General features: G+C 39.8%; 1 protein-coding gene across 8 annotated transcripts in view; it reads left to right on the top strand.

Moving 5' to 3' along the window:
- Window positions 1-19,986, top strand: part of CDH12 (cadherin 12) — a 788,808-nt gene that overhangs the window by 641,527 nt on the left and 127,295 nt on the right. For all 8 annotated transcript variants that reach the window (XM_042465303.1, XM_042465300.1, XM_042465299.1 and 5 more), the window contains one exon: window positions 6,689-6,983. In XM_042465303.1, the coding sequence (XP_042321237.1) occupies window positions 6,689-6,983 (295 nt within the window). The remainder of the gene's footprint in view (window positions 1-6,688; window positions 6,984-19,986) is intronic.

Here is a 19,986-nt window from a genome sequence, read left to right as displayed (position 1 = left end):
TACGAACCAGTGGGGATGACAATCATGCCAAAAAAGAAGCAATTACAGAAGAGATCCACTTTCATAGTGGGAATGACAGACCTTTTGGAATCGCTTTACCAACAGGGAGCAAAGGCGATTCCCACATTGGTTTAAATGTACGTGGAACTGAGCCCTGAGAGGACCAGAAAGAAGATCAGTTCATGCATGATTCAAGTGATTCCTTTGTACAAAGCTGAGTTGAGAATTTCTTCAAATGCAAATTCAAGGATTCCACAGGATAGAACCATGGCAATTAAAGTAGAAAATGGTGGTATAATTGTCCAGTATGAGTTGACCCATGTTCTAGAAGAGAGCTAGGTTTGCAAGCTTTAAATTGTGGGTGAATGATCATTGGCTCTCCAATTGCTTGGTTCACAGCTCCATTAACCCTGTTTAGTATGTCTAATGATAAGTAAATATGGAAGTTATCGTGCAAAACACTTGGAGAACCAAAGTTCCTCCACCCCTGACTCTCTGCTCTTAACAATGTCAGAGGTGCTGTGGGAAATATAAGGTAGTGGCCATCTGACCTAAAGGGAGGCCAGGATCCTTAATTCCAAGAAGATAAAGACAGGCTACAGTGGGTCAGGATGACAGCAGAAGCACTCTTGATATGCTCAAGGGTTATTCCTTCCAACTCTATGATTCTATGATTCCTTTGTTGTGGGATATATTATAGACATTAGGCCTGGTTTCATGATCTACTAGGTGCCACCAATGGGAGTTTTGGACCATCAGTGATCCAGATCAGTGAGGTATCTTTAGATCATTTGGCATGTTCCAAGTAGTGTCATATTTTCTAATTGTGCTATTGTGATCCTATTGATGGCAATTTCATTTAGTTGTTTTATCAGGACATACGGAATTCCTCTCAGATCACCTATCACCACTGAAACCACAGTTGTTTCCTTTCCCTAGAGGGGTGAACTCAATTTATAGGTGTCAATGTTTCATAATATTTTATCTCTCTTTGATAGATGCTAATGTTGTTGTTGCTGCTGAAATATAAAATATTTCAATTTCAAAGTTTTTAAAAATATTATAGATATATAGATTTTTTTAAAAAAAGAAAGCAAAAAAAGAAAAAGAAAGAAATGGCAGAACCAAGTGGGCTTGGCTCAAGTATTGGGGAGAAACTGGGCTATAAAATTGGAGCAAGTGGAACCCCTCTTTCACACACCATCACATCACTGTCCTAAAAGAGTAACCAAATACCCTGAACATTAGATATCAGCAAAATTATGGAGCAAAATTATGTATGGGTTAATGGTCCTATTTGGCATATTTTAGCTAGAACACATTGAAAATTGATCAAGGTACTGTAATTTATTCAACCAAAATTCTTCCCTTGTTCTGGCATTAACTCACTATGGGCAATATACATTTTGACAGCCATTACAGTAACTCATGATGTAAAAGAGTCTTAGTCCAGATTAGCATACAAGGATACAGTGGACATGATATAGATAAAAATATATTTTCTTTTATTGCTAGCTTTCTTATTTTCCCTGTTAATTTCCATTTTATTGTGTTTATGACTTTATGTTCCAACTATTGGCCTTCAATCTGTCTACCTAGTTACCTGTCATATATGTATATATGTGTGTAAGTGCATTCATTCAAAATTTCATCATCTGATTCTACAAAGAACACTGAAATAGATGAACAAAATATCACTAATTCACTGCAACAGGAAGAATGTTCATATTTCCTGTATGTCTTCCAATATACTAGTGAAGTGGATGATTAAAACAGTGATGAGCTTGCAGATACTTTTGAATGTAATGTGATTCCCATAAAATTAAATGTAATTCCCATAATCCTATTGCCAGAGCTGATAGATGTTAAAAAAAAAAAAGGGAGACCAAAAAAAACTGTGGCCACAGTTGCCTAGCCCTGATTTACAGTGCTGAAATCAAATATAAATCTCCAGTGTACTATGAATCTTGCAGGGTGACCATGAACCAGACATAATTTCTTACCCAAGCCTGTCCATAGGGTTTTTGTGAAGATAATATGAAGGAAGGTAGATCATATTTTCTGTTTTCAGCTCTTCACAGGAAAGACAGGTGACTGTGTGTGAAAGAGTGGTTGGGTGGGTTTAAATATAAGAATTAATAATCAGGGTCAGCCCAAAAAAATAGGCAGAGTCAGGATCACGATGTAGACTAATAGAATATTTATTTATTTAATTAAAATTATTTTCTCTCTCAGGATAGAAGTTCTGGGATTCTTGGGCATCAGGTATCAAAATAACTCAGCTAAGCATATTTATACATATTGAATTTGATGGGATGGGTGCATAGGAGAACCAGAAATGTCCTTGATCATAGATAAATAACACATTCATTGGTATGTTCTGAAGTGATAAATGCTAAGCATTAATCTAAAATCTACATGGAAGTTGCAAGATTTATGGGCAGCAGATGGTCTTAAAGTTGTAGGAGACATCCAGATGCACTCTTGCTTCCTTTGACCCTCAGCCTTGCCATTTCTGTATCAACTGTAAAGTTGAATTTCTGTTGAAAGGTTTTCCAGGACTGAATTCCATATGCATTTCATTAGGAGAGCCGAGGGGCCATCTCACTCATGGGCCTTATCCATACCATAGAACATTTTAAACCAACCTGGAAAGTATACTAGAAATAAACATTCCACTCCACCAGTCATATCTCCTTTATTTCTGGTCAACACTCTCAGGTCAGTTATGACAAGGATACTGAAGGAAAGATTAGTTCTCAGCTGGGCTATGTGGCCTAGAAACGTATCCATTGAGGTTATGTCCTCTCAACACTATTTCCATCATGCCTTTCTCTATTTGGAAAGACATGGGTGGAACTATAGTTCACTCCTGCCTGTGCTGTATGACCTCAAGCACCTTTCAAGGATGAAACTGCTTCTCCTCTCACTGCTCAAGTGGTGAAGGGTTATTGATGACCAACCTAGTTGTGTCTGAAAGACACAGACTGAGCAACATTCCTTCTGACACCTATCACCATCTTGTCCAGAAAGAAGTCTGCCTCCTAAAGATTCTCCATACTGATCTAAATGGATTGGGGGTACCTTTGCAGGGTGTTAGGTATCTGTGTGTGAATTCTCTTGGGGATGCATTTTAAATAGGTTTATTTATTTCACTGCAGCTTCTTTTTAATACTGTCTTTCTTTATTTTCCTTGTAAACATGTGTTTAGTGAGAAGCAGGAAGTGTTTTGTTTAGGAAATCACATTCTAATGGTCTATGTGAAAGGATCTGAGTTGGGGGGTTGTTTTGTTTTGTTTTTTTAATTTTAAATGCAGTGAGCGGGAAAAGAGAGTGAGCGAGTGCAAGAGCACAATTATCTCTTTTCCAGAACTATTATCTATTCATTCCACAAAAACTAAAGAAATTTGATGCATTACAGGGAGAGGGGAGAGCTTTCCTTCCAACTGTAATGAATTTGGCACACAAATGAAGACCCGTTTTCTGTTGAACAGATGAGATCATTATACAATCTACTCAAAAAGGCAAATTTGTAGAGGAGCAGAAGACATGATGGAATTAACCTGGTTAAGATACTGAACAAGTTACCCACTAGAGGGGAATACAGACTTGGGAGCTATACTCCCACACTTCCCTCCCCTGCATGATGATAATTCAGTAAAATTCCCCTTCCCCACTGCCATTCCCTTCTCCTTTTGTGTTGTGTCTTTTTAGATTGTAAGCCTGAGGGTAGGGAACTGTCTAATTAACCATTTTGTAGGCTGCTCTGAAAGCCTTTGTGGCTGAAGAGTGGGGTATAACTACTCTAAATAAAAAATGAAAATTAAAAACCTCATGCTTATGAAATGGTAGGAGTGGAAGCAGAGGAAAGGGGCTTGTTTTTTGTTTGTTTGTTTGTTTTTTTGGATCGTGAACAATGATCACAACTGTGGAAAAGGTTTAAAGCTTTGTTGCCAACTTGCACAGAAAAGGTAATGAGGATACAGAAAAAGCAACTGGACAGTCTCCCATTCTGTGTACAGCTGTTGTGTGCCTTGGTACAGCAGCAGAGAGATCCATTCACTGGCTCAAGTACACAGCCTCATGATGGTCCAAGGTCTGTATTGATGCTCATTGAGCATAGCCCGAGGAGTCTTATTTATATATGCAAAGCCTCTTAGTCTACATGTGATTTTATACTTTATACTTTTGTCCTGTGTCAGGATCTTATGAGAGGTCATCCATCATACTTGTCTTTGAAGGTCATGTTCCGGACTGTTATCATCTGTCCTTGGACATCCCCCCAGGTGCAGATGTTTATAGCAACTGAAGCCTGAGAAGATAGATTTCTCCCTAATTTCTCTGTTCCAGTAACTATCAGAGCTTCCCAAGCATGTATGAAGTGCTCTGTAGTTTTTTGGGCATGGTTATAGATGAAGAACACCATCTAACTTCTCATTACAATTCTTCTAGTGACCTTTCAATACAGGGAGCTTAAAGAAAGGGAAAATGATAAATTCTGCATCCTTATATATTTTTCCTATTTTATCTTGTGCTTTGTTACTGTTACTATGTGTATATATGAACGAGAGGGAAAAGCTGGGGAGGGGGGGGGCAAGAAAAAGGTCTTTAATTCAAGGCTCCACTTTGCAATCTGTCCTATATCCACATAGGAAGGAATGAGTCACATTGAATTAAGTAGAATTTACTATTCAGTAAACATCATAAAATTGCATTGTTCACTAACTTTTTAAAAAGAAAGCGATCCTATGCCAAGGGCACCAAGCTTTGTCACATGTTCAGAGGCAATATGTCCTCCAGTCCATGGCCCGTTCCGCATGGGCATAAAGTACATGCAGAGTACTTACAAGGATTAGAAAGGGGCATCCATTCCAGACGCCCCTAACCCTAGTACATGCTCGGTGCGTACAAAATGGCGGCACCCATTCTACATGGGCGCCACCATCTTAATGTCACGGACGCATAGCGTCTGCACGTCCCGCGACAGAATTTACGTTGCAAGTGTGCCATTGGCCACTTGCGGCACCACTTCTGGGGCGCAAAAAGAAGCTGCTTTTTATGGCTTCTTTTTGTTGCGTCTGGGAACCGCGCAATTTGTCTGCTGTGGTTCCTGGATGCAGCAACCGGCGGCGCCAGCAGAGTGCCCATTTTGGGCGCTCTGTAATGCACCCATGTTTGAAAACAAAAGCCAGTTCCTTTTTTAATGGAAAATATACTGGACTGGAAAGGAATTCTTTAATTCTCTCATAGCTATTATCATGCAGTGTCACTACTAACATCATGTAGCATATTATTTTATTTCAAGAAATACAATCAGCTCAGTAAAAGCTGCTATTTTGCTCTCTCTCTCTCTCTCTGTTTCCTCTTTGTCATTTATGATAATTTTATGTGAATTATTAATAGATTGTTTAATCTTAGTGTATATTTATTATTATGTGATTTTAGCCTATTTTACAATTATTTAAATATTCACTTTATAATTGCTATTGAATTATGTGAAAATATTTTGCCTGATTTGTTCTGACATTATTGTAGCCATTGTTAGCATGACATTAACATGGAAAAGTGGCATAAATGGAACCCTGGTGGCACAGTGGGTAAATGCCTGTACTGCAGCCATCCACTCAAAACCACAAGGTTGCGAGTTCAAGACCAGCAAAAGGGCCCAAGCTTGACTCAGGCTTGCATCCTTCCGAGGTCGCTAAAATGAGTACCCAGACTGTTGGGGGCAAATTAGCTTACTTGCTAATTAGCTTAGTTGCTGTTCACCGCTATGATCTTTGGAATAGCGGTATATAAATAAAACAAATTATTATTATTATTATAAAGATAAATATGATGGTGATGTAAGAATGACACCGAACATAGGTGGAGTCAGTTATTGTGGCTATGCCTATCATTGTTAAATAGCTGTATTTCCTACAGTTGTTAAAAAATAGGAACTTCAAGAACAGAAAATAGTAGAGTGCCTGGGGTGCCTGAAACATTTTGGACTGCTAGTTGTTGTCCTCTCCCCACATTTCATACAAGCAGTCAAAGAAAATCAAACTTTTTGGTATGTGTATAAAACAATTTTGAAAGAGTTGTTTCAGTGTGCCAAATTTGTGTGTGTGTGTGCTAGTTAACTCTGTCATGGCACAATGTACAACTTATATAATGAGCACATAATTGTAGAATATACAGTTGTGCCTAGGTGGATTTCAAGAACTAGGATATGATAATCCTGAGAGATATGGAGGAGGAAGAGAGAGAGAGACTCATGGAACATGGTATGACCAGGGAGAAGAGTCAGGGGATGGAAAGGCTGAACAAATAGTATGATGGAGGGGAAAAGTTTGATAGAAAGAGTGAAGGAGGAGGAAAGAGAAAAACACTAGGGTGAGTAGGACAGATAGGTTTGTAACCTAGGCAGAACTGGTAGAAGCCAAATGTTTATTAGGCAAGATTGATCATTTTCCTACTCCTTTCTATAAACAAGATGACAGAGGAACAAACAATTAATAATAAAAAGTCTATGTCATACAATCTTTTTGTAGAACAATATGCATTATAGTCTCCCTCTTGTTCTTTTTTTTAGATATTTCTCAATGTTGTTAACTTATAGGCCTAAAGTTTTAATGAGTAGTTGCTGTTCTTTCATCCACAAATTTCTATATTAATGATTTTGCCCTTCTCTTTTTTTGCTAAGCTTCATTCAGACTTGGACAAGGGAGTGGGAAGTGTTAAATATACATTATCAGGAGATGGAGCTGGTACAGTGTTTACCATTGATGAGACCACAGGGGACATTCATGCCATAAGGAGCCTTGACCGTGAAGAGAAGCCTTTCTATACTCTACGAGCTCAAGCAGTGGACATAGATACGAGGAAGCCACTGGAGCCTGAATCAGAGTTCATCATCAAAGTGCAGGATATTAATGATAATGAGCCAAAATTCCTTGATGGGCCTTATGTTGCCAGTGTCCCTGAGATGTCTCCAGTAGGTAAGTAAGAACTCTCCTTACTTAATTTGAACCTTTTAATCTCATTAAGTAACTTTTCATCAGTTCTTGTAGAATTTAAAAAATTAAAAAGCCACCCAGGAATATGTATGGTGTTTTTAAGGAATGACTAGCATATACACAATGATGTTACCAACATTCTGGGAAGATAGAGGATTGCTGGTGGCAACCCATGCTTTGCACAGAAATTCAGGCCAGCTTCAGGCTGCTTTAGGCAACCTCAGAGTGACTTCAGGTGTTTTGGGGTGTGCATTGTTTAAGGACCATGCTTCCAAAGGGCCCCGAAGACACTTTATTTGGTCCCTGTGTTTTGGCCCCTGGTCACTGAGATGTTCATGTTGGTGGTAGGTCTGGTTTGAGTTGTTGTAGAATATGTAACAACTACCTATACAGAGGAAGTGGAGCATCCAGTCATGTATGACTCATCAGTGGCCCCACAAGCAGCCAAGAAAATTACATAGAGTTCCTGTCGTGTAGATCAGATGCATCTCATGTGTCTACATTTAAGGACCTTATCACATGACAGGTTTTGCAGCTCCAATCCGAAGCCACTCCCAGTCCAACCATGCGAATTCACATTAAAATGTGATTAATTATCACACGTGATTGCTTTCTATGGAGGGGTCGTTCCAAGCTGGATCCAAAGTCAATCCAAAGTGACTCCTGATGTAGGTGAATTCAGTAACAAGCGAATTCACAAAAATTGTTTCCAAGCTCACTTCAGTTTCAATCTGAATGGGTCTGGTGTGGAAGATCACCCTGATCTCACACACCACGGCACCCTTCATCCTGCTCCTTCCTCTTCCTCATCCCCCTTCACTGAAAACTCAATGATAACATCCTGATCCTTAAGGTGAATCTGTCATGGGGGTTTTCTTGGAATGTTTCTCCAGAGGGGATTTGCCCTGGGCTTCTTCTCAGCCCCATTGAGCATGTGCAAGGGTGCCAATCTGAATTGATGATGTGATAACTTAATTTGCGATCACTCTACTTTGCCTTAGGAATGAGCACAATTTAACCTTCACATGTGATAACTCATCACATCAATTGCTTTGGATTGGAATTGAGTCTGATTCCCCTTCCCTTCGGAATAGCTTTGGATTGGAGTTCCTATTTCATATGCGATAAGGGCCTAAGTGTGTTTAAGTTTTGATATCATTCCTAGGTATCATTTATCTGCATGGGATTATGATAAGGACTATATGGGGGTGGAACTGGGGGGGGGGAATTCTTTATTTTAGGATTAGGAAGGTCAATGATGACATAGATACTGAGCTGAAAGAACTTCAGGGATGTATCCCTTGAGGAGTTTGTATGCCTGCCAGTCATATTGCAGGTAACAGAAACTGAAGGCCAGAACATATGGGTCAAAACCCCCAGTAAGAACATGCACCATGAGGCTGAAGCTGTGCACATGCACACAGATACTTCAACATGGAACTTAATTTTTCTATTTCTGAAAACTGTACAGGTTGAGAATCCCTTATCTGAAATGTTTGGGACTAGATATATTTTGGATTTTGGGGTGTTTGTTTTGTTTTGGAAGACCTGTATATGCATGTGAATACATAATGAGGTACCTTGGAGATGGGACCCAAGTCTTACACAGAATTCATTTATGTTTCATATAAACCTAATACACATAGCCTAAAGGTGATTTTGTACAATATTTTAAATAATTGTGTACGTGAAACAAAGTTTTTGTACACTGAACCATCAGAAAGCAAAGGTGTCACTATCTCAGCCACTCACCTAATATTTATTTATTTATTTATTTATTTTAGTTTTTGCAGCATTTCAGGTTTTGGAGTTCTAAAGGGGGAGACTTCACTTGTAATTGAATTTATTTCATAAATTCCAAATGAAGGGTCAAGTGAGCTGAGACAAAAAGAGATCTCTAGTCAGGAGTGTTGCTATGTTTTAAAAACCTGTCAACATCCAGCTTGGGAGCAAGTCCAAACCAAGTTTGGGACACAATTCTGCTGCTATTGGCTCCATGGGAATTACAGTGGAAGGTGTTTGAGTAGACATGATGTTAGCAAGCAAGATTTTATATCAAAAAAGAAAGTTCATCCTTCCAAGACTAGGAAACTTTATGTATACAGGGAAATGGAAAGCAGATTTCTGGTGGGTTGCCTTTTCCTTCTAATTAATTCATTCATTCACTCATTTTGAAGCAAATGGAAGAACACTCAGAATGTGGCATATATACATAAATAAACAAGCCACTCATTATGCTCAAGTCATATCTTAATCTGTCAAATTAATCACTAACATTGTGTAGGGACCATAGAAAAATACCACAAACACCATGTTTTTCAGTGCTGAAAATCTCTGATGAGAAGAATCATGGTTTAACAAGAACCCTTGTTGTCCAGGACTTATACCACATAAAAAATCACATGTGGTTGTTTTCTGCAACTTCTTTTTTTTTGCACAGAAAGCATTATTTCAGCACAGTTATGTTATTATCTGTGCTGAAAAATGGTGTTTCTTCTGTAGAAAATGTCATAATTTGATAGTTATTCTCCCCAAAATTGCACGTGACTGATTTCTATGCAAATCAACCATGTGTAAATTGTGCACATAATTTAAGTGCCTAATTGTGAATAGGCTTTGAAAACTGCTGTTTTCATAGACATTCTCAATGTGGGAAGAAACTTGCTCCCTTGAGGAATAAAATTAATGAAGACTTACATCCCTAGTGTTGTCTCAAGATTTTCCTCCCCCTTGTGTTAAAATAATAATAATAATGAATTCATTCTCATTCATTTTCATAGAAAAGAAATTGCTTGAGGCAAATGAAGAAATCATTTATTTATTTATTTATTTCTCACCTTTCTCCCAAGGTGGCTTTCAATAACTGAAACAAGATTACTATAAGACATTATTTTACAAAAGTCATTTTTTTTAAAAAAAAATAACAGCATTGTGTTTTTAAAAAGTTTAGAAACAGTTTAAAACACTTAAAATATTTTAAACATAATTTTCTGTAGAAGATGTAAAATATTGACACTACTGCTCCATAATTACTTTCAAAGATGTCTCTGAATAGAAACATCTTCATCTGGCAGCAAAGGGAGAGAGAGATGGCAGTGGGATAAACAGGAACTCCTGTCGGAGGAAATTCCATAATCTGGGAGCAGCCACAGAGAAGGCTCTCCCCTGAGAACTCACCAAATGTGCTGTGAAGGAGGTGGGACTGAGAAAATGCCTTCCCTTTCAGAACTTAAAGCTCACAATGACTTCCATGATGAGCTTGTATTTCAGAGTCTGCCCTGGTCAATACCCTGGCCACAGCATTCTGGAAACCATTCATTCTCTCTTTACCCAGCCTTCTGTATCTGGACAATGTTTATTTTTGCCACTCATTCCTATGATCTCCAATCCACCTGACAGCTTGGAATATTACTGAAAAACAAAAACAACAGCAACTAATTTCAGTTCTAGTTCCATGTGCCCTCTCCAAACAGTAGCTATCTTTTACTTGTTTCTTTTAAAAAACAGTACTGGAAAGATACACGCCACAGTGGTACAAAACATCATTTCATTCATTCTCTCTCATTTTCACCGCAAGATCCTAAGCAGATCATGTACAACCGCAAGACCCAGCACTTAATCTATGTGATATTCCTCCTCTACCACTTAGTGAGACCAGTTCTCCTTTACTATATAAGTGGGTAAATGGGTGAATGGGTAATGGGTAAACCACAAAAGGAATAAAGGTATCTGTTGCTATCATAATCTAACTGAGGGGCTTTACAGATGGGCAGGGAGGGGCAATGAGATGCCACCCCTTTCTGCCCCTGATCAGTGTTGTGGCAACCACACGGCATGGCACTGATCTGGTCTAAGTAGAGCATAAAAAGAAGCCGGAAAAACTGGCTCCTTTTTGTGCCCTTGAAGGGGTGCCACAGCTGCCGCCACACGTTTGGGTGCTGCGCCAAAGGGGTGTCATCATGGTGTGTGCCATCTGAATGGGTGCACACCAAGATGGTGCCAGGCAGTGTGGTGAGGGCTTTGAGCATGGAGATGATGAGCCCTCACTCATTCCACAGACTGCGCTTTTCACCGATCTGTAAAGGGCCTGAATCATGTGCTGATTATTGCCAGATGAGCTTATATAGCTGTTCTGTAACCAGGGACTTTTCAACTTTCTTCCTGTTACAAAACTGATTTCTTTTGAGGACTTTCTATCTATGCTTCCTGACTGGGCTGAAAAGAAATTAGGACTCATGGGGAAAAGTGTTATTTGTCCTGCACATTTGCTTAACAAGTATGACCCTGTGTGTATATTTCAGGAGATCTGTTTATGTTGTTCAGAACAGCTAGAGCAGGCTGCAAGCATCAGAATGTACTCTAACAAACTAAATAAAGAAGCTTGTTGGCAGTTTGTCCTGTCAGATTTCTAGTGCCTTTCTCAGAGGTAAATTCAGTCTAGGATGTACAAAGCATCTGGCTAATGCATCTAGCAAAATGCTTTGTCCTGATATGTGTCCCCTGGCTCCATTCTTTCCTGATTGATTTTATTTTATTTTATTTTTAAGTTGAAGATGTTGTCACTGTGTGCTTGTACAGCCTTTTCTCAGATGTTTGCTAGCAGCTTGGCTTGTATTACATGAAACAAACAAAAGGATTTATCAATAGGATAAAGGCATTAGAGAAATTGAAAAGGAAGGCATACATGCTTTAGCTGAATAAGCTGGAATGTTCTAAAAAGATGTCCAGCAGAAGAAAGGGTACATGAGTGAAATTGCTATCAATGGGCTATAATAGGAGCCTGACTCCAGAGTGATACAATCTTAGTGTATTTATGCCTGAACTGTGGCAGTGACAATGGAAGACTAATGGAAGTGCACCATGAGATCTTCTGTAGAAATATGCAAATATATACTGATGTAACATTAACTATCTGACGATATATGTTAATGTTCAATTAGTTGAACAGTTTTCTGGAAGTCACGGGCTGCATTTCCACTGCAGAAAGAATCCAGTTTGATACCACTTCCCTGTCATGTCTCAATACTATGGAATTCTGGGAATTGTAGTTTGTTGTGGCTCCAGAAAAGGCTAAAAGTCTTACAAAACTAAAGTTCCCATAATATGATAGCACTGAGTCATGGCAGTTAAACTGGATTATTTATGCAGTGTGGATGCAGACAAATAATAATAATAATAATAATAATAATAATAATAATTATTATTATTATTATTATTATTATTTATATGCCTCACCTCTTCCAAGCATCAAAGCGGGATTACATCATTAAAATAATAAAATGCAATTGAACAGTCAATAAAATACTAATACTGAATTATACATCCCTATTAGTTTGTTAAAATCTCCTAACATCAATTCATATGCCATCATACATAGAGAGGGGGGTCTCAATCATCATCTCTGTACCAAATCTGATGGGAAAACCCACAGGAAGAGATCCATCTTTAGTGCCTTCTTAAAGGCATCTAAGGTAGTAATAAGACGGATCTCCTCCGGCAGACTATTCCACCACAATTTAGGGGCTGCAGCAGTAAATGCTCTATGGGAACTTGTGGTTAATTGAGTATTACAATGTTCCAACAAATTCTTGCCCGATGTTCTGAGTGTGTGGGACAGATTATGTACGGACTTAAATCCTGGAAATCAGGTGGAGTGCATCTGGATAAAAATTAACAGAAGATAGAGAAAAGACAGAGCTACTAAACACGTTCTTTGCCTCAGTCATCTCACAAAAGGCAAAGGGTGCTCAACCTGAGGAAAATGGAGCAGAGGACAAAATAGGGGAAATTCAGAACAGGAGAAGTCCCAGCAGACAGGAGAAGGGCAAACATTGTCTCCATCTTCAAAAAGGGGAAAAAAGAGGACCCCAACAACTATCATCCTTTGAGTCTGACATCAGTAACAGAAACAGTTTAGAACAGTTCATTAGACAGTCTGTGAACATTTAGAAGAGAATGTTATAATCACTAAAACTCAATATGGCTTTCTCAAAAACAATTAACAAGACTATGTATGAAAGGGATCTAGGTGTCCTAGTACACCACAAGTTGAACATGAGTCAACAGAATGATGTCCCAGCTAAAAAAAAAGACATTATGATTCTAGGCTGCATCAACAGAAATATAGTGTATAGATCAAGGGAAGTAATAGTGCCACTCTATTCTGCTTTGGAATACTGTGTCCAGTTCTGGCCACCCCAATTCAAAAAGCATGTTGAGAAACTGGAGCGTGTCCAAAGGAGGGCGACTAAAATGGTGAAGGGTCTGGAAACCATGCCCAATGAGGAAAGGGAGCTGGGTATGTTTAGCCTGGAGAAGAGAAGGTTAAGAGTTGATATGATAGCTCTGTTTAAGTATTTGAAGGGGTGTCATACTGAGGATGGACCAAGCTTGTTTTCTGCTGCACCTGAGAATAGGACCCAAACCTATATACTGTATGCAAGCTATAAGAAAAGAGATTCCATCTAAACATTAGGAGAAACTTTCTGATAGTGAAAGTCGTTCAACAGTGAAACACACTCCCTCTAAGAATGGTGGAATTTCCTTCTTTGGAAGTTTTTGAACAGAGGCTGGATGGTCATCTGTCAGGGATGCTTTGATTGTGAGTTCCTGAATGGCAGGGGTTGGATTGGATGGCCCTTATGGTCTCTTCCAAGTCTATGATTCTATAATGGTGGTGATGGAGTTGATAACCTTGTGACATAAAAATAAAGAGAAAGCCTAACTAGTCAGAGGATAGACAGAAAAGAAAAAGAGAGGCTGTCCATTGATATAAAGTGCATACATATGCATATCTGTAAATCCCATTGACTTTGATGCAATTTCTGTTGAGGATTCCAAACTAAACTTTGAACTCAGTGTGCGGAAGTCATTGTGCTGTTAGATGAAGCTAAACCTGAAGTGTATTTTAAGATAGATTGCTTTTACTAACCACTTTAAAGGCTATAAACATTTACTATGGGTCTGTACACACAACCCCGAATGGGCAGTCCAAAGCTGCCCCTGTTACAGCCAGATTGGGGCCATGGCAACTGAATGCTGTGGTCCTGATCTGGCCTTTGCATGGTGCGAAAAGGAGCCTTAAAAAGCAGCTCTTTTTTTGCACCCTGTAAAGGGTGTAGTAGTCATGTTGCTGCGGCTTGGCGCTGCTCCTTTGGCTCTGCATTGTATGTACACAGCACTGGAGTAGTGCTGTGACACTGCACAACATGTGGTGTGGTGTGTGGGATTACACCACCCTAGTGCAGAGTTGAGGTGTGCATGATGCTATGCCCCGACTCCTCCCCCAAGCCAGCCCATACTGCGGGTCTTTTCAGCCCCTATATTTCAATTTTTTAAAACCCTGATTTTTCTACCCCAGTACCTACCTGACTGGCTAGGAGTATTCCTTTCCAGCTGCTGAACTTTTTTTTCTCTCCTATTAGCTTGGATCTAGTCATATATCCCACAACAGAAAGTAAATAAAGGCAGCAGCCATACAGGCAGCTCCTGCTTTATGACAAGCAATAATGTCTCTGTCATCAAATTCTCATAAAGACATTGGAGATAATGAGACCAAGCTGAGATTTAAATGGATTATAATGGATATTTGGCACATACCCTGTCTGCTTTCCATTTCCTTCTCCTCCTTTTTCTACTCTAGAGTGTATACTTCTGTATTAAATTAGAAAGAGGAAATGGTATCCTATGTAACAGGGCAAGCTGATCCCAAAGAACAGTCATTGATAGACTGCAGAAGTCAATCAAAGGATGACCTGCCTTAGAGAGAGCAAAGAAAGTGGCAAGTGGAAGGGGAAAAGGGGGGTGGGGGAAGGATTTAGGGATTTCAAGCAAATAGGAAGCAGGAAATCACACATGATTAATGACTTTGATTCTAGATATTGAGCTATCCACAGCAAAGCAGATAGAAGTGAATTACAAGAAGACTAAGAGTGATAACAAAATGATCATTAGCAGCTTGAGTAATGGATGAAAGCAATGTGTGTAGATATTGTGAAAAGGACAAAAACTCCTAAGGTTGTGAGTGAAGTGTTCTGGGTTGTTGTAAAAGTTTATTTCTCAATTTATTGCATACTGACACACTAGTAAGGTTTCCCCTTCATCCCTTGGATACAGCAAGCTTGAAACACTCCACAATATTACAGGCCAGACCAGAGATATTCGTGGACTAAAGCTGAAAAACACCACAATACTGTATATCTGAAGGTGAGTGAATGTGACTTACCCAAGGTTGCACTCCAGCATTCAAACCGCTACACCACATTTGCTCTCAGCTTGTTTTGCTATAAGACAAAGTAATATTCTTTTACCAATCTTGGGGGCAGGATCCTTTTTGAGTGCAGCACTGGGGATAATGTTTAGGAAACTTTGGTTCAAGGTGAGCACAGATAAAAACTGTAATATGCATTATATCTGGTATTTTAAAAATACAGATAGATAGTGGGGTTTTTTCCCATTACCAAATACATCATAAATCATCCTCTATTTCCCTCAGAATCAGTGTACACTTTATCAAAGCAGCCTCATTTGTCACTTGTTTGTGGCTTCTTTTACAATACTACCAAAATAATTGATGGCATGCATAAGTCATATAGATATTAATTATGACTGCAATCCATATGGGAGGCATGACACCAACATAATTATGTCCCATTTGATCCACTCATCCCATGTTATTATTTCATGTACTGGTAACAGTGTGGCACTGGGAAGTGCCAAGCACACTGTTGAAAGAATATGCAAACTGGCCCACAAGATCTCTAGAGAGATTATTGCATGCCTTTTTCTGCCAGATCCAGGCACAGGCTGGGCATGGGCTTAAACTGGCAAAAACAGATCTTATCGCATTATTCCTTGCCCAATTCAGCCAAATCGCATACCTGATCTGGACTCCTGGCATACTTTTCAAATTATCAATACTTTCCCATTCTTCAAAAAGTATACCAGGAGTCTGAATCAGATATGCAATGCAGCTGGGTTGGGCAAGGAGACAAGCAATAACATTTGTTTCCCCCCATTTAAGCCCAAGCCCGGATTGGGCAAAAAAAGTGTGCTATAAACTCCTAGGATATCATCAGCAACTGCTACGAAATATTTTGATTCTATTTGTCTCTCTGAATCGGAGATGTAGAAAGCTGGAGCACTATCAACAAACCATTTTGTTGATTGTGTATGTATTGTGTCTTATGTCTGAAATGTATAATAATTTAAAATTAATTTTTGCATTCAATATTCCATGACATGTTTTGTACAGAAATTTTCCCCAATGTATATACCTTTGTTATGCACGTTTCCCTAAAATATCCCTAATATATGTCCATTTTTATTTTTTAAAAAAATTAAGCCAAGAATTGCATCACAAAATTGGAGGAATAATGAAATGTGAAGGATAATTCTGTTCCAGTCTTCATAGTACTGAGCGGAATATAAAATAGTTTGTTTAAATGTGGTCCAAACAAAATTCTCTACTACCTCTATGGTTAACAAACCATAGAGTTTGAGCTTGGACAGGGAAGCAGATGTAGAAAGGAATCCATGTAAGCAACCTTTGATAGCCTTGAAACCCAGTAATGAATATAGGTACTCATTTTCTCCCTTCAGCATAAGAATAAGCCAAGTTTTTCTCTTGTTATTTCTTTCCTGATTACATTTTCCCCAGCCTTTGTTTATACAGAGGCCATATGCTTTTGAAAGTGCCTACTGCTGATTTTCAAGAAAATTCACTACTTGGGAAGAAATAGAAAAGCCAGCCTGCTGAGACTCAAGTTTTCAGTGTGAAGTCCTATGAAAAGTGTTAAACACATTGTATCTTAAATCAGCTGACTTGCTTACCACTTTTTTGCTTCAGTGATTTCAGTCACCTGCTTTCCCTCATGATTTCCACTCTGTCTCATTTTGCCTGTAAGCAAACCAGACATTTGCTGACAGATGCTCTGTCATTGCTTTTGCATGTATTTTTTTTTTTAAAAAAAACTTCTGTTCACTGGTTTTTTAGTCCTGAACTACAATGATCACTGAACATAATCCACTGTAGACAAAACACCTTGCTGTACAAATAGCAGATGATCTTGCTGCTCAGCTCATCCATCCGCTGTATTCACTTTTGCATGTTTTCTCTTTTACAAAACCCTATCACATCAAACTGACAAAGATAGCAAAGCCTTGCCATCTGATACTGGAAAAATCCTGTGATTGTGGAATTTGTCCAGGACTAGGGGTGATTTCTACCCATTTCTGTTTAAAATGGGAAGTAAAATTTCAACAACAGGAATGAAAAATAGTTGTATTTGACATTTCTGGTTTAGTGATAGCTAGGTTATATTGCACAGTGTTTCTAGGATCACAGAAAAATTTTCAAATGCAGAGCCAGCAAGTAGACAATTTGAAACAGGAAGCTTGTAGTATCCTAAACATTTAGTTTCACATACTTAAAACCAGTTTAAATCTTTCTCAAAATCCCAAGGAGATTTTCATTCCATTCTCATTCCATGTCAGATTATGAGTCTTCTCTTTACACTTGGAAATTTTTCTTTTTTTCTCCCCCCTCCCTCTCTTTTTGCAGATTATTGTTTTCAAAATAGTTGCATTTTTTCCCAATAAGTGTATTTTCATAAGCATATCCCATTGACTGAAATGTACTCAAACACCCACCCCTCATGCAATGTATTTTTCCAAATGTATATAGTTTAGGTATGCTAATTTTTCAGATATAATTTTGTGTGCTTTCCCCTCATTAAAACACATTACAAGCCTCCGAAATATATGGATTCCAGAGGCAAGATATGCTGCATTCTGTTTCCAAACTCAGGATTAAAGAATCTGATATTTCACATCAGAAAACTGGCCCTGACTTACTTTCCTGTTTCTGTGTTAAAGGAGGTCATGTCTTTATATATTTTATTAACAGGCCAAACACAGAAAGCTAGAGATGAAACATAAGGGAAATGTTAGTCAACACTGTGATGGGACAGTCAAAAAAAGTCAATACAGTTTTACGCATCAAGAGAAGTAGCTGTCATATCCAAAAGGGTACGAATCTGCCATAATAAAGGATATGAGGGAATGAGGATAATTGATGTGGTGATATATCGATATAGAGAAGTAGAGAGTAGTTGGAAGGGGACTATTATCTGAATGATATACACATGGGAGAACAGATGGGTTATAAGAATGTTATGTTATTACTTGTTTACTTCCTAGGACCAAACCTTGATGACCAGCAAAGTAACACCTTTCCTTCCTGGTGCAAATGCGGGCAATAGCAGAGGGGGGGGGGGGAGTGGACACTTGAAAGAACTTTTTGATGTATCCTGAGGCATTTACATTGTGAGCTGGGAAAGGGGGGCGGGCTGAAAGAGAAAAGGTTTTAAAGGATGTATTGTTCTGGGCAAAATTCAGATTTAACACTACTCATCTGTGGTGAATTTCTGTTTTGAGTCTAAAACAATTCGTCAGTTAACCTCACTGCGATGTTTTCTTGGCTCTTCTAATCTTGGTCAGCAAAACATGACACTGTGTCTAATCTCCCTCCAATACCTTGTCCGATGTAGCCACATTTGACCCAAGGAAAAACTGATCTGGAAGAGTCTTCCCAGGGTGAGTGGAGCAGCAGCTAGGTGGCCACAGCCCAGGAAAGGCAAGTGAACTCCAGCCAGGGAGCTGAAGTGAGAAGACCTGGAGGAGCTGAGGGTGGCATGGGGAGAAACGGTTGGCTTCAGGAGCATGGAAGTGTGAATAGGTATGGTCCCCACACTATGAGGATTGGTCCATGAAATATGAGGGGGGTGAGGAAACATTGGACGGGCTGTGGAAGGGAACCCCAGAGGATGAGTGGTTCTGGACAACAATGGTCAGTGCGAGGCTGACAAAATGGTGAGGGCTGCTGGCAGGGACGCAAACACTGCAGGATGTGGTGGCCAAAGATATGGTGGTCCAGCTCATTGGAGCCACGGTGGGGCCACTGCTTCAAGGGGAGGGGTGGACATGAGGAAGTTGAGAGGCTTTCGGAAGGGGCATCATAGCAGAGGCATCTTCCACACCTGTCCGATTGATGAGACTGCAGAGAGTGGCTTTCAGTGGGGTGCAAGGAACAACCCTCCCGGGCCCCAGCCAGAGGCCCAACCAGTCTCACCCAGAACCTGGTGGCCAAACAACTAGGAGTGCAGTTCGACAGGAGGGCAAGTCAGCTGTCCTACTTCCTGGCCCAGGTGGTGGTGCACATGTATGAGTGAATGTACCTTCATGACCAAGGTTGCAAAAAGTGAGGTACATGATTTCCCACCTGGAAGGTGAAGCATCATACAACTTTTTTACACTGGAGCTGCAGAATTGGAGTGTCTGCCCAAGTTCATGATCACTCTACAGGCCCAGGTTGAGGACTCCTTTTGGATGGAGAAACCTTGAACCAAGTTGATGATGCTCACGCAAAGAGGGCACTCCGTGACAGAATATGCGACAGAGTTCTGGGGATTGTCATCACAAGTCCTGGACTGGCCCAAGGACACCAAAATTCAGCATTTCAAGGCGAGCCTACAACTGGACCTCCTTAAATGCGTGCGAACAGACAACACTCCGATGGTGAGGGAGTGGATCTGACTGGTCTGGAAGCCGAAATGGTAAAAGGGGAGATCCATTTAATGTTGCAATGGAAACCAGGAGTGAGCAAGGGTGTCAACTCAAACCCAAGCCATTCCCAAAGAAAGGAAAAGTGAGCTAAGGCTCGGAAATTGGAGCACGAGCTGTGGAGAAGGCTCGGACTCTGCCTGGCCTACAGGCAGAAGGGGCACCTAATTCCTGAATGCCCCAACTGAAAGGACCACCTGCATGGCACTCCTGTGAAGGAAGCACCTGCTTCTTCTCCAATGGGAGACCAACGGCATACCAGCAAGGGACCACTTGGCTGGGTCCTCAAGGCAATGAGCCAGGATGAGAAGGAGCCTAAGATAATATTGGATGTAACCAACACTGAAGACGATGCAGAGCTGTC

This window comes from Sceloporus undulatus, chromosome 4 (assembly GCF_019175285.1).
Source record: "Sceloporus undulatus isolate JIND9_A2432 ecotype Alabama chromosome 4, SceUnd_v1.1, whole genome shotgun sequence".
Taxonomy (NCBI): Eukaryota; Metazoa; Chordata; class Lepidosauria; order Squamata; family Phrynosomatidae; genus Sceloporus; species Sceloporus undulatus.
The sequence above is the reverse complement of the archived record's forward strand: the minus strand, read 5'-3'. Positions and strand labels throughout refer to the sequence as shown.